Raw genomic sequence first — 21801 nt, 5'->3', positions numbered from 1 at the left:
TGCACAATGAGGAGGGGGAGAGAGGCACAGTGAGGGGAGGGGAGGGGAAAGAGGCACAGTGAGGGGAGGGAGAGAAGCACGGGGAGGGGAGAGGCACAGGGAGAGGGGAGCGAGGCACAGTGAGGGGAGAGGGGCACAGTGAGGGGGAGAGAGGCACAGTGAAAGGAGGGGAGAGTGAGGAAAGGGGGAGAGGCACAGTGAGGGGAGGGGGAGAGAGGCACAGTGAGGGATGGAGGAGAGAGAGAGGCTCAGTGAGGGAAGGGAGGAGAGAGGCTCAGTGAGGGAAGGGAGGAGAGAGGCACAGTGAGGGGAGGGGAGGAGAGAGGCACATTGAGGGAAGGAGGAGAGAGGCACAGTGAGGGAAGGAGGAAAGGCACAGTGAGGGGAGGGGGGAGAGGCACAGTGAGGGGGGGAGAGGCACAGTGAGGGGAGGGGGGTGAGAGGCACAGTGAGGGGAGGGGGTGAGGGGAGGGAGGAGAGAGGCACAGTGAGGGAAGGGAGGAGAGAGGCACAGTGAGGGGGGGATAGAGGCACAGTGAGGGGGGGATAGAGGCACAGTCAGGGGGGGATAGAGGCACAGTCAGGGGAAGGGGTGAGAGGCACAGTGAGGGGAGGGAGGAGAGAGGCACAGTGAGGGGAGGGGGAGAGAGGCGCAGCAAGGGGAGGGGGAGAGGCACAGTGAGGGGAGTGGGGGAAGGGGGTATAGAGGCAGTGAGGGGAGGGGGAGAGAGGCGCAGTGAGGGGAGGGGGAAGAGGTGCGCAGTGAGGGGAGGGGGAAAAAGAGGCACAGTGAGGGGAGGGGGAGAGGGATGGGAGAGGCACAGTGAGGGGACGGGGGGAGGCACAGTGAGGGGAGGGGGAGAGGCACAGTGAGGCGAGCGGGAGAGGCACAGTGAGGGGAGAGAGAGGCACAGTGATGGGGAGAGAGAGGCACAGTGATGGGGAGAGAGAGGCACAGTGATGGGGAGAGAGAGGCACAGTGATGGGGAGAGAGAGGCACAGTGAGGGGGAGAGAGGCACAGTAAGGGAGAGAAGAAATGATTAAGGCTGTTCCTATAGTGACGTCGATGGCGACACGACGGGTGACGACGCCGTCGCCACCGGCAAAAGTTATGTTTCGCCGGGCGGCGGCAGTGCGGGATTCCGGCAATTTGATTTGTTCAAGTGACGTGACGTGACGGCCCTTGAAAAATCTAATTTTGCTGGCTACCAGTTTCCGCAACGGCGACGTCGCTTTGTCGCCGTAGCGAGCACTATAAGTGCACGTGGCGGAAATGCTTCTGTTTTCGGGCGACGTCGCCAGTACTATATGCGCGGCCTAAGAATGTAGATTAAATATTTGAAAAATTGTGCTTATGATGGGCTTTATTTTCCTGTTATTTTCCCTGTGCTAATTATTCTACTCCATACAAAATGTTCCTAATATTTCACTATACTGAGATAAATCCCTTAATTTCCCAGCGTTCTCGTGTGGTAACGGGGGAAGGGAGCAGCGCTGATTGAGACGACTCTAGGGAGCGATTCATGGTATGTTTATCAATTTAAACTTTTACATCCTCGTAACCTTTTATAAAACACAGAACAAATGCAAAGAAAGCTGCAGAATGGCCGGTGTGGGGATCAAACCCACGGCCGCGGCATTATTATCCCCACAACTGCGCTATCCAGCAAGCAACTGTATGTAGCAAGCGAGTCAGCGCAGGAGCTGCGGGAAAGTGTTTTACCTAGTATAGAACGGCTGGCTAACCACAGCCATATATAAGTGCCACGCGCGCACGCCGGAGCAAGCGCGCCCACTATATTACGTGCCGTAGTGTATATTTACAGACAGAAAGGAACAAATAACGTTTCCGGGCGGCAGCCCTTCCGTCTGATCGCCCCTCAGTGTTACACAAATATAACAGACAGACATTTATGTAACACTGACATTCGCCCCCACCCACTTGGCGCCAAAACGCCATTAAGCAGACCCCGTTCCAGGTGTGTGGAGGTCTCAAATTAGCCGGTAAGACCACGCGTGTCTGGTTGCCGGTGCTTCCGGGTTGTGACATCACGTGTCACGGCAAGGTCTGCCCCTCATAACGAGCGTCGTTGCCACGGGACCACAGGTGTATCATGCTTGTCACCATGGCAACAAAGGACGCTAGCGCACATTTATATATACAATGTAACAAACATTTAAAAGCCCATAATGAGAAATATAAGAACTGGAACCAAACTACTAGTGAAGAAGCTGGTTAAGGGATAAGAACTGAATAAACAATGTCGTGTGTGTGTGTGTGTGTGTGTGTGTGTGTGTGTGTGTGTGTGTGTGTGTGTGTGTGTGTGTGTGTGTGTGTGTGTGTGTGTGTGTGTGTGTGTGTGTGTGTGTGTGTGTGTGTGTGTGTGTGTGTGTGTGTGTGTGTGTAGACCCGGCGTTGCACGTGAGCTAAATTTCCAGCTATGAGGGGGGGGGGGGGCAGTGGAGAGGAGGGGGGGACGGACAGTGGACAGGAGGGGGGAGCGGGAGAGGCACAGTGATGGGGAGAGAGAGGCTCAGTGAGGGGGAGAGAGGCATAGTGATGGGGAGAGAGAGGCTCAGTGAGGGGGAGAGAGAGGCTCAGTAAGGGAGAGAAAAAATGATTAAGGCTGTGCCTATAGTGCCGTCGATGGCGACACGACGGGTGACGACGCCGTCGCCACCGGCGAAAGATATGTTTCGCCGGGCGGTGGCAGTGCGGGATTCCGGCAATTTGATTTGTTCAAGTGACGTGACGGCCCTTGAAAAATCTAATTTTGCCGGCTACCAGTTTCCGCAACGGCGATGTCGCTTTGTCGCCGTAGCGGGCACTATAAGTGCACGCGGCGGAAATGCTTCTGTTTTCGGGCGACGTCGCCAGTACTATATGAGTGGCCTAAGAATGTAGATTAAATATTTGAAAAATTGTGCTTATGATGGGCTTTATTTTCCTGTTATTTTCCCTGTGCTAATTATTCTGCTCCATACAAAATGTTCCTAATATTTCACTATACTGAGATAAATCCCTTAATTTCCCAGCGTTCTCGTGTGGTAACGGGGGAAGGGAGCAGCGCTGATTGAGACGACTCTAGGGAGCGATTCATGGTATGTTTATCAATTTAAACTTTTACATCCTCGTAACCTTTTATAAAACACAGAACAAATGCAAAGAAAGCTGCAGAATGGCCGGTGTGGGGATCAAACCCACGGCCGCGGCATTATTATCCCCACAACTGCGCTATCCAGCAAGCAACTGTATGTAGCAAGCGAGTCAGCGCAGGAGCTGCGGGAAAGTGTTTTACTCATCACTTAGTGCGTCCCTAGTATAGAACGGCTGGCTAACCACAGCCATATATAAGTGCCACGCGCGCACGCCGGAGCAAGCGCGCCCACTATATTACGTGCCGTAGTGTATATTTACAGACAGAAAGGAACAAATAACGTTTCCGGGCGGCAGCCCTTCCGTCTCATCGCCCCTCAGTGTTACACAAATATAACAGACAGACATTTATGTAACACTGACATTCGCCCCCACCCACTTGGCGCCAAAACGCTATTAAGCAGACCCCGTTCCAGTTGTGTGGAGGTCTCAAATTAGCCGGTAAGACCACGCGTATCTGGTTGCCAGTGCTTCCGGGTTGTGACATCACGTGTCACGGCAAGGTCTGCCCCTCATAACGAGCGTCGTTGCCACGGGACCACATGTGTATCATGCTTGTTACCATGGCAACAAAGGACGCTAGCGCACATGTATATATATACAATGTAACAGACATTTAAAAGCCCATAATGAGAAATATAAGAACTGGAACCAAACTACTAGTGAAGAAGCTGGTTAAGGGATAAGAACTGAATAAACAATGTCGTGTGTGTGTGTGTGTGTGTGTGTGTGTGTGTGTGTGTGTGTGTGTGTGTGTGTGTGTGTGTGTGTGTGTGTGTGTGTGTGTGTGTGTGTGTGGACCCGGCGTTGCACGTGAGCTAAATTTCCAGCTATGAGGGGGGGGGGAGAGGAGGGGGGGACGGACAGTGGACAGGAGGGGGGAGCGGGAGAGGCACAGTGATGGGGAGAGAGAGGCTCAGTAAGGGAGAGAAAAAATGATTAAGGCTGTGCCTATAGTGCCGTCGATGGCGACACGACGGGTGACGACGCCGTCGCCACCGGCGAAAGATATGTTTCGCCGGGCGGTGGCAGTGCGGGATTCCGGCAATTTGATTTGTTCACGTGACAATGTCACTATAAGTGCACGCGGCAGCAATGCTTCTGTTTTCGGCCGACGTCGCCAGTACTATAAGCGCGGCCTAAGAATGTAGATTAAATATGTGAATAATTGTGCTTATGATGGACTTTATTTTCTTGTTATTTTCCCTGTGCTAATTATTCTGCTCCATACAAAATGTTCCTAATATTTCACTATACTGCTATAAATCCCTTAATTTCCCAGCGTTCTCATGTGGTAACGGGGGAAGGGAGCAGCGCTGATTGAGACGACCCTAGGGAGCGATTCATGGTATGTTTATCAATTTAAACTTTTACATCCTCATAATCTTTTATAAAACACAGAACAAATGCAAAGAAAGCTGCAGAATGGCCGGTGTGGGGATCAAACCCACGGCCGCGGCATTATTATCCCCACAACTGCGCTATCCAGCAAGCAAGCAACTGTATGTAGCAAGCGAGTCAGCGCAGGAGCTGCTGGAAAGTATTTTACTCATCACTTAGGCTGCGGCCACGCTAGCGCTGAGCGTGCTGACCGCGCTGTGCTTGCCGAGTTTAGTTTTCACCCAGGCTTTAAAAAAAAGAAAATGGATAGAAGTGCGGCGCAACTGCGCATGTCCAATGAAAGGCTCCCGGATGACTAGTTCAACATAACTTTATTTGACACACACCAGGGCTACACCAGCATCTCCCCCTCAACGCGTTTCACGCTTACGCAGAGGGCTTCGTCTTGGAGTGGGGAGAAGTGGTGACAGCCTCTTAAATACCTAAAAGCCCGCGAAAGCGGCATTAAAACTTTAACCCCTTCAGTGCTATATGCCTGTTAGCTAATATCATGCTATTTAAAGTATTTAATGTCTGTGCAGCTCACTATAAACATATTATATGCACAGAGAGCATCTAAATTATATATTCAGACATACACAGTAGCAAAATGATAAGACTATTTGGCAGCACATTCCAGGTATATGAATAAACATAAAAAGCTGTTGCAAACACTGCAAGTGGAATATACTCAACACTAGATTCACAATAACCCAAGTTATATACCGATTAGTCAGTCATACATATAGGGGCTTCCTAATGCTTTATTTAGACATATTTGTGACTTATAGACCAGTGAATCAAGGGAAGGTAGGTGGGAAAGGGAGAGAAACAAGGGTAAAAGGGGGGGGGGGGGGAGAGAAGGGGGGGAAAAGAGGAGGGGGGGGAGGTATGGAAGGGGGGGGGGATGAGAAGTGTGAGGGAGGGAAAGAGAGGGGGGGGAGGAGGGGGGAGGGGAGGGGGAAAGGCTAAGGGAGGGACAGTGCAGAGAATAAATCAGAAATACACAATAGACGTTCTGTTCTAAAGAAGACCATAATATGTACATATCTGCATTCCACGTATAACACTCTTATATATCTCTTAAAGAAAACATCGTAGATCCCAATCCACATTAAGTCCACTGGGTTGTAATCGGCGCCAAAGGGGGGTAAATACCAGACCAGTGGAGGGTGTGACAGTCCAAATACAGTCCTTGGGATGCTGAATAGTGATGATTTTCAACTCAGCAGTGCATATGTGGAAAAAGAAAAGAAAAAGATAATGGTGCAGTAAATCAACACAGGGGGGGGGGGGGGGGGAAAAAGCACAGATAATTTACAGATAATGACAATCAACAAACTAGACATACAAACATGAAACAATAGCACGGCCTAAATATTAATAAAAAGCAATTTATTTGTGTGGAAAGTGCATGAACCGCATCCGGAGGGGTAAAATTACAACCCTACTCACAGAATGCTGGAAGGGTACAGGCAATGATCTGATGCGTGCAGCTGGGCTCTCAAGATGGCGACCGGAGCACTTGGGCTGGCGTCTACACGTGACCGGGATGCCAGGCTGGTGACTCAGATGACGGGACCTCTGGGCGGACGTGACGTCACCTCCGTTGTAATTTCTCCACCGGCTCACAGGTCTCCAGTCCTCCAGTCCTCCTCAGCAGCCGCAATGTCGCCGCACCGGTTTAAAACACTTTTCAGAGACTGCAGATTTCTCCTTAGGAACTGCAGACTTCTTCCACACAGTGAAACACTCTAAAAACTTGGAACTTCCCAACGCGTTTCGTACGCATGCGCGTACTTTTTCAAGGGATGTGCTTGTCTAATAGTCTCCATGGTATATATACCATCAGTCCAAAGTCCTGGTTGGTTAATTGGATGGCATTAACCCCACTTAGGGCTAATAGATCACAGCACATGAACAAAGGCCTGTTGCTAATCAACATACATTACAAACATATAACATTAATTGGGATAACAGAAAAAAGAGAGGAAAAACATTAAAAACATTTAAAAAGACATTTAAAAAGACATTAAAAATACAATGGCAGAACAATGAATTAATGACTTAAAATTGAATGACGCAAATAAATAATTATAAAAAGGCTTTGAGTTCAAAATCGATATTCATTCCTTTAGGGGAGAGAGTTTTAAGTTCATATATCCAGTAAGCCTCACGTATACTAGCCTGCTGGAGTCTACTCCCCCCTCTGGGGTTAACATCAACTTGTTCAATTGCCTGACAGATAAGACCCTTGGGATTTTGATCATGGTACAGAGAGAAATGGTGTGAGACACTATGTGTCACTAAGCCCTTTTTAATGTTGTAAATATGCTCATAGACACGTCTCTGGAATGTTCTCCCTGTTCTGCCCACATATTGCAAGCCACAAGGGCATTGCAATAAATATATAACATATGTAGAGTGGCAGTTGATGAAATTATATATAGGGTAACTCTTATTAGTAACACTAGATGTAAATTTTTTTGAGTTTTTACTAAATGAACATGCTACGCATTTTGCACAGGTGAAGAAACCTTTTACATTCCCTCCTAGTTTCTGCTTTTTTTGGTTCACCGGACAACTAGGGGCTAATTTGGATTTTAAGTTATTTGCCTTAGAAAATATAATATTGGCTTTTTTTGGAAGGATATCTGCCAATATTTCATCTTGTAATAAAATAGGCCAATGCTTATTTATAATTTGTTTAATTTTTGGCGCCATCTCATTGTATTGAGTGATGAACGCTACCTGGTTGTGACGTGTATTTATTGTTTCCTTCTTTTTGACCTCATATTGAAGTAAAGTGTCCCTATTTATCTCATTTACCTGATCAAAAGCCTCATTTAATTCAACCTCTCGATATTTTCTATTAATGAATTTTTGTTTTAGATCTTCTGCTTGTTTCTTAAAAATCTCGTCTTCTGAACAGTTACGTTTAAGACGTACCAATTGTCCCTTTGGAATGTTTCGCAGCCACTGTGGATTATGGTGACTATCCGCGCGCACATAGTTATTTGCCTGCACAGGCTTGAAAAAGGTTTTTGTGTGCAATATATCATCTTTGACATATATGTGGAGGTCCAAAAAGTCAATGTGTTCAGTACTAAAACTACAGGTGAATTTTAAATTAAGGTGATTGTGATTTAAATATGTGCAAAAATCATTTAAAGAATCCTGAGTGCCTGACCAAATGAAAATCACATCGTCAATGTAGCGCCGCCAGAGCACCAGGCTTGCTCCTAGTGGACAGTTGTTCCAAATGAACTCCTCCTCCCAACTATCCATAAATAAGTTGGCATAACTAGGAGCAAACCTCGTACCCATGGCGGTACCACATTTCTGAATGTAATAGTGGGAATTGAAAGTAAAGTAATTGTGTGTTAAGATAAACCAAATACTTTCCATCAGGAAATCCCTCTTAGTGCGTGAATAGCCACTGGAGTGTTCCAGTTTGCGAGACACGGCCTGGCATCCTTGATGATGGTCAATAACTGTGTATAAGGATGTTACATCCGCTGTCGCAAGAATGTATCCTTGCTGCCATTTCAGATCTTTTAAAATTTGTAGCGTATGTGTCGTGTCTCGCAAATAGGATCTACCACCGGTGACTATAGGTTGAAGATGGTGATCTATAAATTGTGAAAGATTTGAAGTGAGGGAAGAAATACCAGAAATAATAGGTCTCCCCGGAGGTGCAGTTAAATGTTTGTGAATTTTAGGTATAAAGTAAAATAACGGTGTACGTGGAAACTGAACAGATAGAAATTGAAACTCATCCTCACACAATGCCCCACTATCTACACCAGAAGTCAGCAATTCTCCCAGTTCGGCTTTGAAATGCACCAAAGGGTCACTGTTAAGGGGGAGGTATGTGGTCTCATCTCCCAGTAATCTCATGGACTCTTTTAGATAATACTCTTTGTCCATGACCACAATACCCCCACCCTTATCAGCCGATTTGATAACAATCGAGTCATTATTCTCTAGATCTTGGACTGCCTCTTTTTCTTTAATATTAAAATTATCTTTTTTGATTTTGTAAGTTCTACATGAGTTCTCTAGATCCATGCTGACCATTTCTACAAAGGAGCTTACTAGATGTCCTTGCGCGAACTTTGGATAGAACGTGGATGCTTTTTTAAAAATCTTTTCTTGAGGCTCCGCAGTGCTGCGTACCTCTTGAATGGGATTGGTTTGGTTAGTAATTTTATCCCTAGCAAAATATTTTTTCAGGGCGAGTTTGCGGGCAAATTTTTGAACATCTATGTAGAGATTAAAACTATTTGGTCCGCAGACTGGAGCAAACTTAAGCCCTTTGTTGAGTACTTTTTTCTCAATATCGGTGAGCTGGTACTGACTTATATTAAAGATATTCGGATACTCTTTTGTAGTTTTTACCCGATTTCTACTAGTACCTCCTCTTCTCCCTCGGGTCCTGTCTTTCTTTTTTTGTAGTTTAGTGGAGGTTGGATTTCTGATGCATGTTTGATTATTTCCACCTCTGGGAAGATGTGATCTCTTTCCTTCCTCCACTCTAAAAAAGAGAAATTTGATTTAATGGCTGGTGTGGGGAGTGGTGTATACGAGATGCTCTCCACATCACTCTCTGATCCTATATCCGACAGCAGTGTATATCTATTGCTGACCGGAATGGGAATTGATTGAGGTAATGTTAGTGCATCATATCGTTCCTTAGCTCTTTTTTGTTGCAGATATAGATTTTTATCATGCAAAGGTTGCTTAACCGGAACGAACGGTGTGGGAACCAGTACATTACTAGAGGATTTTTTTGGGGCATTATTAACTCCCTTTTGTATATATCTGCTCCTTTTAGCATTGGATTCTTTGGATCCTATCGTTACATTGGGTTTCTTATTATCTACATTTATAGCATTAATCTCCTTAGATTTCTTTGCCCAATCTCTCTGACAACCAGTGTCATAGTCTTGTTTATCCCTAAAAAATTTTTGTTGTTTAATTTGAACTATCTCTAATTCTGCCTGATCTAGCCTTTTCTTAATAGTCGGTTCTAGAGCGAGCAACTCCTTGTTATCTTTATAGGGATCTAATTGGATCTTCATATCTAATATATGGCCATCCAATTCGGCTAGGGTTTTCCTCCGTTGATGCACCAAAAGCTTCATGAGAGAGAACGAACATTGGTCTAATATTTCATTCCATTCCCTCATGAAGCCCTCATTATGCGCATCTCCGGTGGGTTTTTTCCGAACCCTAAGCCCCCTAGGGATACGGTGATTTTCCAAATACTTGCTCAGTGTGGTGGCTTCCCACCATTGTTTGCTTTCTAGCATAAGTGTTTTTTCTAACTGAGCAAGTATTGGATGAAAATCTTCAGTCACACTTTCTATACCTTGGACTGAGTTAGGGTCACTAAAGATATGATCAACATTGACATTGTGACGAGATCTTATGAACAGCGAGCTCATGATGACACTCAAAATGAATAAAATATAAATAAAATAAAAGCAGCTAACACCAAATTGTACAAAACAAACAATCACAGAAAAAAGATAAGGTGCAAAACAGCGCTAATGATATTGATTGAAATTAAATAAATGTTCAGGCAGCCAGGTGGATGACTGGTAGTACAACCAGTCAGGGAAGCAAATGAGAAAAAAGGTTAAACCGGCGCCAAAGGGGGGTAAATACCAGACCAGTGGAGGGTGTGACAGTCCAAATACAGTCCTTGGGATGCTGAATAGTGATGATTTTCAACTCAGCAGTGCATATGTGGAAAAAGAAAAGAAAAAGATAATGGTGCAGTAAATCAACACAGGGGGGGGGGGGGGGGGGAAAAGCACAGATAATTTACAGATAATGACAATCAACAAACTAGACATACAAACATGAAACAATAGCACGGCCTAAATATTAATAAAAAGCAATTTATTTGTGTGGAAAGTGCATGAACCGCATCCGGAGGGGTAAAATTACAACCCTACTCACAGAATGCTGGAAGGGTACAGGCAATGATCTGATGCGTGCAGCTGGGCTCTCAAGATGGCGACCGGAGCACTTGGGCTGGCGTCTACACGTGACCGGGATGCCAGGCTGGTGACTCAGATGACGGGACCTCTGGGCGGACGTGACGTCACCTCCGTTGTAATTTCTCCACCGGCTCACAGGTCTCCAGTCCTCCAGTCCTCCTCAGCAGCCGCAATGTCGCCGCACCGGTTTAAAACACTTTTCAGAGACTGCAGATTTCTCCTTAGGAACTGCAGACTTCTTCCACACAGTGAAACACTCTAAAAACTTGGAACTTCCCAACGCGTTTCGTACGCATGCGCGTACTTTTTCAAGGGATGTGCTTGTCTAATAGTCTCCATGGTATATATACCATCAGTCCAAAGTCCTGGTTGGTTAATTGGATGGCATTAACCCCACTTAGGGCTAATAGATCACAGCACATGAACAAAGGCCTGTTGCTAATCAACATACATTACAAACATATAACATTAATTGGGATAACAGAAAAAAGAGAGGAAAAACATTAAAAAGACATTTAAAAAGACATTAAAAATACAATGGCAGAACAATGAATTAATGACTTAAAATTGAATGACGCAAATAAATAATTATAAAAAGGCTTTGAGTTCAAAATCGATATTCATTCCTTTAGGGGAGAGAGTTTTAAGTTCATATATCCAGTAAGCCTCACGTATACTGGCCTGCTGGAGTCTACTCCCCCCTCTGGGGTTAACATCAACTTGTTCAATTGCCTGACAGATAAGACCCTTGGGATTTTGATCATGGTACAGAGAGAAATGGTGTGAGACACTATGTGTCACTAAGCCCTTTTTAATGTTGTAAATATGCTCATAGACACGTCTCTGGAATGTTCTCCCTGTTCTGCCCACATATTGCAAGCCACAAGGGCATTGCAATAAATATATAACATATGTAGAGTGGCAGTTGATGAAATTATATATAGGGTAACTCTTATTAGTAACACTAGATGTAAATTTTTTTGAGTTTTTACTAAATGAACATGCTACGCATTTTGCACAGGTGAAGAAACCTTTTACATTCCCTCCTAGTTTCTGCTTTTTTTGGTTCACCGGACAACTAGGGGCTAATTTGGATTTTAAGTTATTTGCCTTAGAAAATATAATATTGGCTTTTTTTGGAAGGATATCTGCCAATATTTCATCTTGTAATAAAATAGGCCAATGCTTATTTATAATTTGTTTAATTTTTGGCGCCATCTCATTGTATTGAGTGATGAACGCTACCTGGTTGTGACGTGTATTTATTGTTTCCTTCTTTTTGACCTCATATTGAAGTAAAGTGTCCCTATTTATCTCATTTACCTGATCAAAAGCCTCATTTAATTCAACCTCTCGATATTTTCTATTAATGAATTTTTGTTTTAGATCTTCTGCTTGTTTCTTAAAAATCTCGTCTTCTGAACAGTTACGTTTAAGACGTACCAATTGTCCCTTTGGAATGTTTCGCAGCCACTGTGGATTATGGTGACTATCCGCGCGCACATAGTTATTTGCCTGCACAGGCTTGAAAAAGGTTTTTGTGTGCAATATATCATCTTTGACATATATGTGGAGGTCCAAAAAGTCAATGTGTTCAGTACTAAAACTACAGGTGAATTTTAAATTAAGGTGATTGTGATTTAAATATGTGCAAAAATCATTTAAAGAATCCTGAGTGCCTGACCAAATGAAAATCACATCGTCAATGTAGCGCCGCCAGAGCACCAGGCTTGCTCCTAGTGGACAGTTGTTCCAAATGAACTCCTCCTCCCAACTATCCATAAATAAGTTGGCATAACTAGGAGCAAACCTCGTACCCATGGCGGTACCACATTTCTGAATGTAATAGTGGGAAATGAAAGTAAAGTAATTGTGTGTTAAGATAAACCAAATACTTTCCATCAGGAAATCCCTCTTAGTGCGTGAATAGCCAAGGGTCTTATCTGTCAGGCAATTGAACAAGTTGATGTTAACCCCAGAGGGGGGAGTAGACTCCAGCAGGCCAGTATACGTGAGGCTTACTGGATATATGAACTTAAAACTCTCTCCCCTAAAGGAATGAATATCGATTTTGAACTCAAAGCCTTTTTATAATTATTTATTTGCGTCATTCAATTTTAAGTCATTAATTCATTGTTCTGCCATTGTATTTTTAATGTCTTTTTAAATGTCTTTTTAAATGTTTTTAATGTTTTTCCTCTCTTTTTTCTGTTATCCCAATTAATGTTATATGTTTGTAATGTATGTTGATTAGCAACAGGCCTTTGTTCATGTGCTGTGATCTATTAGCCCTAAGTGGGGTTAATGCCATCCAATTAACCAACCAGGACTTTGGACTGATGGTATATATACCATGGAGACTATTAGACAAGCACATCCCTTGAAAAAGTACGCGCATGCGTACGAAACGCGTTGGGAAGTTCCAAGTTTTTAGAGTGTTTCACTGTGTGGAAGAAGTCTGCAGTTCCTAAGGAGAAATCTGCAGTCTCTGAAAAGTGTTTTAAACCGGTGCGGCGACATTGCGGCTGCTGAGGAGGACTGGAGGACTGGAGACCTGTGAGCCGGTGGAGAAATTACAACGGAGGTGACGTCACGTCCGCCCAGAGGTCCCGTCATCTGAGTCACCAGCCTGGCATCCCGGTCACGTGTAGACGCCAGCCCAAGTGCTCCGGTCGCCATCTTGAGAGCCCAGCTGCACGCATCAGATCATTGCCTGTACCCTTCCAGCATTCTGTGAGTAGGGTTGTAATTTTACCCCTCCGGATGCGGTTCATGCACTTTCCACACAAATAAATTGCTTTTTATTAATATTTAGGCCGTGCTATTGTTTCATGTTTGTATGTCTAGTTTGTTGATTGTCATTATCTGTAAATTATCTGTGCTTTTCCCCCCCCCCCCCCCCCCTGTGTTGATTTACTGCACCATTATCTTTTTCTTTTCTTTTTCCACATATGCACTGCTGAGTTGAAAATCATCACTATTCAGCATCCCAAGGACTGTATTTGGACTGTCACACCCTCCACTGGTCTGGTATTTACCCCCCTTTGGCGCCGGTTTAACCTTTTTTCTCATTTGCTTCCCTGACTGGTTGTACTACCAGTCATCCACCTGGCTGCCTGAACATTTATTTAATTTCAATCAATATCATTAGCGCTGTTTTGCACCTTATCTTTTTTCTGTGATTGTTTGTTTTGTACAATTTGGTGTTAGCTGCTTTTATTTTATTTATATTTTATTCATTTTGAGTGTCATCATGAGCTCGCTGTTCATAAGATCTCGTCACAATGTCAATGTTGATCATATCTTTAGTGACCCTAACTCAGTCCAAGGTATAGAAAGTGTGACTGAAGATTTTCATCCAATACTTGCTCAGTTAGAAAAAACACTTATGCTAGAAAGCAAACAATGGTGGGAAGCCACCACACTGAGCAAGTATTTGGAAAATCACCGTATCCCTAGGGGGCTTAGGGTTCGGAAAAAACCCACCGGAGATGCGCATAATGAGGGCTTCATGAGGGAATGGAATGAAATATTAGACCAATGTTCGTTCTCTCTCATGAAGCTTTTGGTGCATCAACGGAGGAAAACCCTAGCCGAATTGGATGGCCATATATTAGATATGAAGATCCAATTAGATCCCTATAAAGATAACAAGGAGTTGCTCGCTCTAGAACCGACTATTAAGAAAAGGCTAGATCAGGCAGAATTAGAGATAGTTCAAATTAAACAACAAAAATTTTTTAGGGATAAACAAGACTATGACACTGGTTGTCAGAGAGATTGGGCAAAGAAATCTAAGGAGATTAATGCTATAAATGTAGATAATAAGAAACCCAATGTAACGATAGGATCCAAAGAATCCAATGCTAAAAGGAGCAGATATATACAAAAGGGAGTTAATAATGCCCCAAAAAAATCCTCTAGTAATGTACTGGTTCCCACACCGTTCGTTCCGGTTAAGCAACCTTTGCATGATAAAAATCTATATCTGCAACAAAAAAGAGCTAAGGAACGATATGATGCACTAACATTACCTCAATCAATTCCCATTCCGGTCAGCAATAGATATACACTGCTGTCGGATATAGGATCAGAGAGTGATGTGGAGAGCATCTCGTATACACCACTCCCCACACCAGCCATTAAATCAAATTTCTCTTTTTTAGAGTGGAGGAAGGAAAGAGATCACATCTTCCCAGAGGTGGAAATAATCAAACATGCATCAGAAATCCAACCTCCACTAAACTACAAAAAAAGAAAGACAGGACCCGAGGGAGAAGAGGAGGTACTAGTAGAAATCGGGTAAAAACTACAAAAGAGTATCCGAATATCTTTAATATAAGTCAGTACCAGCTCACCGATATTGAGAAAAAAGTACTCAACAAAGGGCTTAAGTTTGCTCCAGTCTGCGGACCAAATAGTTTTAATCTCTACATAGATGTTCAAAAATTTGCCCGCAAACTCGCCCTGAAAAAATATTTTGCTAGGGATAAAATTACTAACCAAACCAATCCCATTCAAGAGGTACGCAGCACTGCGGAGCCTCAAGAAAAGATTTTTAAAAAAGCATCCACGTTCTATCCAAAGTTCGCGCAAGGACATCTAGTAAGCTCCTTTGTAGAAATGGTCAGCATGGATCTAGAGAACTCATGTAGAACTTACAAAATCAAAAAAGATAATTTTAATATTAAAGAAAAAGAGGCAGTCCAAGATCTAGAGAATAATGACTCGATTGTTATCAAATCGGCTGATAAGGGTGGGGGTATTGTGGTCATGGACAAAGAGTATTATCTAAAAGAGTCCATGAGATTACTGGGAGATGAGACCACATACCTCCCCCTTAACAGTGACCCTTTGGTGCATTTCAAAGCCGAACTGGGAGAATTGCTGACTTCTGGTGTAGATAGTGGGGCATTGTGTGAGGATGAGTTTAAATTTCTATCTGTTCAGTTTCCACGTACACCGTTATTTTACTTTATACCTAAAATTCACAAACATTTAACTGCACCTCCGGGGAGACCTATTATTTCTGGTATTTCTTCCCTCACTTCAAATCTTTCACAATTTATAGATCACCATCTTCAACCTATAGTCACCGGTGGTAGATCCTATTTGCGAGACACGACACATACGCTACAAATTTTAAAAGATCTGAAATGGCAGCAAGGATACATTCTTGCGACAGCGGATGTAACATCCTTATACACAGTTATTGACCATCATCAAGGATGCCAGGCCGTGTCTCGCAAACTGGAACACTCCAGTGGCTATTCACGCACTAAGAGGGATTTCCTGATGGAAAGTATTTGGTTTATCTTAACACACAATTACTTTACTTTCAATTCCCACTATTACATTCAGAAATGTGGTACCGCCATGGGTACGAGGTTTGCTCCTAGTTATGCCAACTTATTTATGGATAGTTGGGAGGAGGAGTTCATTTGGAACAACTGTCCACTAGGAGCAAGCCTGGTGCTCTGGCGGCGCTACATTGACGATGTGATTTTCATTTGGTCAGGCACTCAGGATTCTTTAAATGATTTTTGCACATATTTAAATCACAATCACCTTAATTTAAAATTCACCTGTAGTTTTAGTACTGAACACATTGACTTTTTGGACCTCCACATATATGTCAAAGATGATATATTGCACACAAAAACCTTTTTCAAGCCTGTGCAGGCAAATAACTATGTGCGCGCGGATAGTCACCATAATCCACAGTGGCTGCGAAACATTCCAAAGGGACAATTGGTACGTCTTAAACGTAACTGTTCAGAAGACGAGATTTTTAAGAAACAAGCAGAAGATCTAAAACAAAAATTCATTAATAGAAAATATCGAGAGGTTGAATTAAATGAGGCTTTTGATCAGGTAAATGAGATAAATAGGGACACTTTACTTCAATATGAGGTCAAAAAGAAGGAAACAATAAATACACGTCACAACCAGGTAGCGTTCATCACTCAATACAATGAGATGGCGCCAAAAATTAAACAAATTATAAATAAGCATTGGCCTATTTTATTACAAGATGAAATATTGGCAGATATCCTTCCAAAAAAAGCCAATATTATATTTTCTAAGGCAAATAACTTAAAATCCAAATTAGCCCCTAGTTGTCCGGTGAACCAAAAAAAGCAGAAACTAGGAGGGAATGTAAAAGGTTTCTTCACCTGTGCAAAATGCGTAGCATGTTCATTTAGTAAAAACTCAAAAAAATTTACATCTAGTGTTACTAATAAGAGTTACCCTATATATAATTTCATCAACTGCCACTCTACATATGTTATATATTTATTGCAATGCCCTTGTGGCTTGCAATATGTGGGCAGAACAGGGAGAACATTCCAGAGACGTGTCTATGAGCATATTTACAACATTAAAAAGGGCTTAGTGACACATAGTGTCTCACACCATTTCTCTCTGTACCATGATCAAAATCCCAAGGGTCTTATCTGTCAGGCAATTGAACAAGTTGATGTTAACCCCAGAGGGGGGAGTAGACTCCAGCAGGCCAGTATACGTGAGGCTTACTGGATATATGAACTTAAAACTCTCTCCCCTAAAGGAATGAATATCGATTTTGAACTCAAAGCCTTTTTATAATTATTTATTTGCGTCATTCAATTTTAAGTCATTAATTCATTGTTCTGCCATTGTATTTTTAATGTCTTTTTAAATGTCTTTTTAAATGTTTTTAATGTTTTTCCTCTCTTTTTTCTGTTATCCCAATTAATGTTATATGTTTGTAATGTATGTTGATTAGCAACAGGCCTTTGTTCATGTGCTGTGATCTATTAGCCCTAAGTGGGGTTAATGCCATCCAATTAACCAACCAGGACTTTGGACTGATGGTATATATACCATGGAGACTATTAGACAAGCACATCCCTTGAAAAAGTACGCGCATGCGTACGAAACGCGTTGGGAAGTTCCAAGTTTTTAGAGTGTTTCACTGTGTGGAAGAAGTCTGCAGTTCCTAAGGAGAAATCTGCAGTCTCTGAAAAGTGTTTTAAACCGGTGCGGCGACATTGCGGCTGCTGAGGAGGACTGGAGGACTGGAGACCTGTGAGCCGGTGGAGAAATTACAACGGAGGTGACGTCACGTTCGCCCAGAGGTCCCGTCATCTGAGTCACCAGCCTGGCATCCCGGTCACGTGTAGACGCCAGCCCAAGTGCTCCGGTCGCCATCTTGAGAGCCCAGCTGCACGCATCAGATCATTGCCTGTACCCTTCCAGCATTCTGTGAGTAGGGTTGTAATTTTACCCCTCCGGATGCGGTTCATGCACTTTCCACACAAATAAATTGCTTTTTATTAATATTTAGGCCGTGCTATTGTTTCATGTTTGTATGTCTAGTTTGTTGATTGTCATTATCTGTAAATTATCTGTGCTTTTCCCCCCCCCCCCCCCTGTGTTGATTTACTGCACCATTATCTTTTTCTTTTCTTTTTCCACATATGCACTGCTGAGTTGAAAATCATCACTATTCAGCATCCCAAGGACTGTATTTGGACTGTCACACCCTCCACTGGTCTGGTATTTACCCCCCTTTGGCGCCGGTTTAACCTTTTTTCTCATTTGCTTCCCTGACTGGTTGTACTACCAGTCATCCACCTGGCTGCCTGAACATTTATTTAATTTCAATCAATATCATTAGCGCTGTTTTGCACCTTATCTTTTTTCTGTCACTGGGTTGTAATGTGTTTAATGTGTGGATCCAGTGCGCCTCCCTTTGGTGTGGGAGCTTGATTCTATCCCCTCCCCGAGGGGGGAGGACTACATGTTCTATAGCGCAACAACTGAAATTGTCCACAGAACCCAATGGACAGTTGTTAAAGTGGATTGGGACCGGATGTGTCATGTCTGAATTCTTGATGAGCCTTAAGTGTTCTAGAATGTGAATTTTTAAGGCTCTACTGGTAAGCCCCACATACTGTTTTTTACATCCGCATTGTAACAAGTATATGACATAATTGGTCTGACATGACATAAAGGTTTTTATCTGATATTTCCGTGTTTCAAGTTTATCAGTGAAATGTTTAACTTTCTTCATTTTGGGACAAATCTTACAGTGCCCACATTTAAATGATCCAATCAATTTTGGAAAGAAAGACAGTTTATTCTGGTTAGTATTAGTAGTTTTCAGCAAACTGGGTGACAGAAGATTCCCTAGCGTAGCTGCTCTACGGAACACTATTTTGGGTCCCACACATGCCATTTTATTTAGTAAAGGGTCTAGTGAAAGTGTGGCCCAATGTTTGCGTATGATGGTTTTAATTGAGTTTGCTTGTTCGCTATAGTTTGTAATAAAGAATGGCGCTTCTGTGTTCTCGGCCTGTGTATCTATCTGGGTACTGTTGGCTGCTATGTTGGTGAGGGTATTCCTATCCATATTCAGTGCATGCTGATATGCCTGATCAAGGTCTGCACCATCGTATCCCCTCGACAGGAACCTCCTCCTCATCTCTTTCGCCCTGTGGATAAAGGCCTCCAATGTGGAGCAGTTACGGCGTAATCGCAGGAACTGCCCCTTTGGAATGCCCTTAACCAGAGGGCGTGCGTGACAACTGTTATAATGAAGTAATGAGTTCCTGGCATTCTCCTTTCTATAGATGTCTGATTGAATATTATACTCCATATCCACATATAAATTTAAATCTAGAAAGTAAATGTGGTTTTTATTATATGTGTGAGTAAATTTCAAGTTGAGAGTATTGTCTGCCAGGTATTCAAAGAACCTCAAAAGGTCTTCCTCCCCACCACTCCAGATCAAAATCAGGTCGTCAATGTAGCGTTTGTAAAACACCACATGACGCCTGAAGGGATTGGAATCTCCAAACACGGGGGACATCTCCCACCAACCCATGAACAAGTTGGCGTAGGAGGGGGCAAAGGATGTCCCCATAGCTGTCCCACGTGTTTGGAGATAATACTGCTGGTCAAAGAAAAAATAATTGTGCGTAAGTGAAAATCTAATACTGTCAAGAATAAAAACTATGTGTGCTGGCGAAAGAGTGGAAAAAAAAGAGACTTTGAAGCGCGCTCAACTTGCCCGCAGCACTCCCCGCGTGAGCTTGCGAAATAGCCAGGACACCCGGCGCTCCTGCTTGGGGAGCTGGTGACGTCACTGCTCTGCTCATACACACACACAAACGCACACGCACACACACATACACACACACACAAGCACACGCACACGCACACGCACACACACATATATATATATATACAGTGTTCGACAATCCTATACATTTACACGCCCGGGGCGGGTGGATTTAACCCCTGGGCGAGTAAATATTGGCCCAAGCAGCACACGTGTTTATTTTTTTAAATTTCCCTGCTCGCGCTGAAATTTTCCCGCTCTAGCTGCCTGAAACAAAACAAAAAAAAAAACTCCCCCTACCTGACTGCTGATTGGCGCGCGCTCCCAGGCTTTGTGGGCGCGCGGCCAGGCTCTATATGAGCCGGCCCCCAACGTATGGCCATTTTTTCTGGCCGGAGATCTGTTGGAGAGTACGAGCGTAAGTACTCTCCAATCCTCCATCCCCTCTGCTCCTTCCCTGCCTCCTGCAGTTCCCCCTTTCTCCCCCCAACCCCCGATACCCGCGCGTGGCTGGATATGGTAGCGTGGGTGTTCCCCCTTCTCTCCCCGGCCCCCGCTTACCCCAGCTTCCCGCGCGGGGCAGAGGTGTCCCCCCCCTTCTCCCCCCCCCCCCCCGGCCTCCCCCGATCCCTGGGTGATGGTAGTGGGTGTTCCCCGGCTTCCCGCGATACCCGCGCGGGGCTGGTGATGGTAGTGGGGATGTTCCCCGCGATACCCTTGGGGGGCGGGTGATGGTAGTGGGGGGCTTCCCCACTTACCCCGGCTTCCCGCGATACCCTTGGGGGGCGGGTGATGGTAGTGGGGGTGTTCCCCGCTTACCCCGGCTTCCCGCGCCGCTTCGCCTGATCCCCGCGCGGGGCTGGAGATGATAGCGGGGGTTTTCCCCCCTTACCTACTTTGTCTCCGCTTCTCCACTGTCCCGTGGCTGTCCGCGCAGGGCGGGAGATGGTCGCGGGGGTGGGGGGGGAGCGAGCGGGTCAGTGGTGGTGCTCGGTCGTGCGGCCTTTCCTCTTCTACCCCCTGTCGTGTGTGTGTGTGTGTGTGTGTGTGTGTGTGTGTGTGTGTGTGTGTGTGTGTGTGCATGTGCATGCATGGGAGAGTGTGTGTATGTGTGTGCATGCATGCATGGGAGAGTGTGTGTGTGTGTGTCACCCCAGTCAGTCACCCCAGTCAGTCACTAACACGGAGGTTATTTGGACTGGGGCGCTCCCTAAATTTTGTGGCTTAAAAAGTTGTTGTAACGCCTTACTCTGTTAAAAAATGATAAAATATAAAATATGATTTTGGTGTTTGTGGTGCAAAAGGGTGTGTAGAAAAACATATACTGGCCCTTTTAGTTGATTTTGTGGTTGCTGCTTGACCTTGGAGAAGGGAATCCCGTGTCCTTCTCAGCGTGGCAGTAGTGGTGTGAAGATGGTCAGCGCGAACCTCGTGGACCTCACGGATATAGTGAATCCGGATGCAGTATTAAGACAAGAATAAAAGAATAAAACACGATATTAGTGTATCATGTCCACATTGGGGGATTGGGGGGAAAAAAAGGGGAGGGGGGGAGTGGGAAGGGGGAGTAGGGGGGTGGGGTAGGAGTGGACGGTGGTGGGATGGATGGTGGGTTCCCACTAACTAATCACAGAATACATAGAATATATGGATCCAGTGACTCACATGGGCTTGTGTGGTGTCTCTCCCTCAACGCTGACTGGTGTGGGTAAATACAGACTCATATACTGGAGTCTCAGATATACATTAAACTCACACGGCCTGATGTGAGTCCTTGCCCTCAGAGGGTAATGTCCTGTATGGATGGTGTCCTGTTGTTTCAGCAGAGTTGTCCCCCGATGGGTGTGGTGTGTGAGTGTCTCCTCTCCCCGTATCCCAAATGACCAAAAAGCAATGTGCAAACCAAAAGTCAAAATGAATTAAAAGGTCTTTAATGGGTTAACAGTGAAGACATGTGCATACACTATGCATACATGTTGTGGTGCTTAAAAGGTATAAAACAATATATGACACGATAACACAATGAACTAAACAGTATGTGATGTACTGAAGCAAACACAAAAAAGGACTCTCACACTAAACGAATATACAAAATCACTTGCCCAGCATCATCCGCTCAGAGCACTCCTGCACGATCTCCTCC

General features: G+C 44.3%; 2 protein-coding genes across 7 annotated transcripts; one reads left to right on the top strand and one right to left on the bottom strand.

Moving 5' to 3' along the window:
• The first annotated feature begins 1467 nt into the window (after window positions 1-1467).
• Window positions 1468-19415, top strand: LOC142486304 (uncharacterized). 4 transcript variants are annotated; one of them, XR_012798890.1, is made up of 5 exons: window positions 1468-1527; window positions 3038-3103; window positions 4441-4506; window positions 14716-14851; window positions 17325-19412. XR_012798890.1 is itself a non-coding variant. In XM_075584932.1 (2 exons), the coding sequence occupies exons 1-2, from the start codon at window positions 13803-13805 to the stop codon at window positions 17343-17345; spliced, it is 1059 nt and encodes a 352-aa protein (XP_075441047.1). In that variant the 5' UTR covers window positions 13451-13802; the 3' UTR covers window positions 17346-19415. The 4 variants fall into 4 exon arrangements, 1 of the variants encoding a protein (XP_075441047.1); XR_012798889.1 differs by having other exon boundaries at window positions 17319-19411; XR_012798891.1 differs by lacking the exons at window positions 1468-1527; window positions 3038-3103; window positions 4441-4506 and adding an exon at window positions 13451-13579 and having other exon boundaries at window positions 17319-19411.
• On the bottom strand, window positions 5491-10340 carry LOC142486306 (uncharacterized). Of its 3 annotated transcripts, XR_012798894.1 has the most exons (3): window positions 10212-10340; window positions 8940-9075; window positions 5491-6472 (listed from the first exon to the last, which is right to left on the bottom strand). XR_012798894.1 is itself a non-coding variant. In XM_075584933.1 (2 exons), exons 1-2 carry the CDS (start codon window positions 9986-9988, stop codon window positions 6446-6448), a joined length of 1059 nt encoding a protein of 352 aa, XP_075441048.1. In that variant the 5' UTR covers window positions 9989-10340; the 3' UTR covers window positions 5491-6445. The 3 variants fall into 3 exon arrangements, 1 of the variants encoding a protein (XP_075441048.1); XR_012798893.1 differs by having other exon boundaries at window positions 8940-10340; XM_075584933.1 differs by having other exon boundaries at window positions 8957-10340.
• Window positions 19416-21801: the final 2386 nt, after the last annotated feature.

This window comes from Ascaphus truei, unplaced genomic scaffold, assembly GCF_040206685.1.
Source record: "Ascaphus truei isolate aAscTru1 unplaced genomic scaffold, aAscTru1.hap1 HAP1_SCAFFOLD_81, whole genome shotgun sequence".
NCBI classification, from domain to species: Eukaryota; Metazoa; Chordata; class Amphibia; order Anura; family Ascaphidae; genus Ascaphus; species Ascaphus truei.
This window is presented reverse-complemented; position numbering and strand designations above follow the sequence as displayed.

Excerpts from the sequence above, each read along its gene's own strand:
- LOC142486304 (XM_075584932.1), top strand. The coding sequence starts at position 13,803 with ATGAGCTCGCTGTTCATAAGATCTCGTCACAATGTCAATGTTGATCAT. Across the intron at positions 14,835-17,318 it reads GACCCGAGGGAGAAGAGGAG|CAACAGGCCTTTGTTCATGT; the intron begins GTACTAGTAGAA and ends TATGTTGATTAG.
- LOC142486306 (XM_075584933.1), bottom strand. The coding sequence starts at position 9,988 with ATGAGCTCGCTGTTCATAAGATCTCGTCACAATGTCAATGTTGATCAT. Across the intron at positions 6,473-8,956 it reads GACCCGAGGGAGAAGAGGAG|CAACAGGCCTTTGTTCATGT; the intron begins GTACTAGTAGAA and ends TATGTTGATTAG.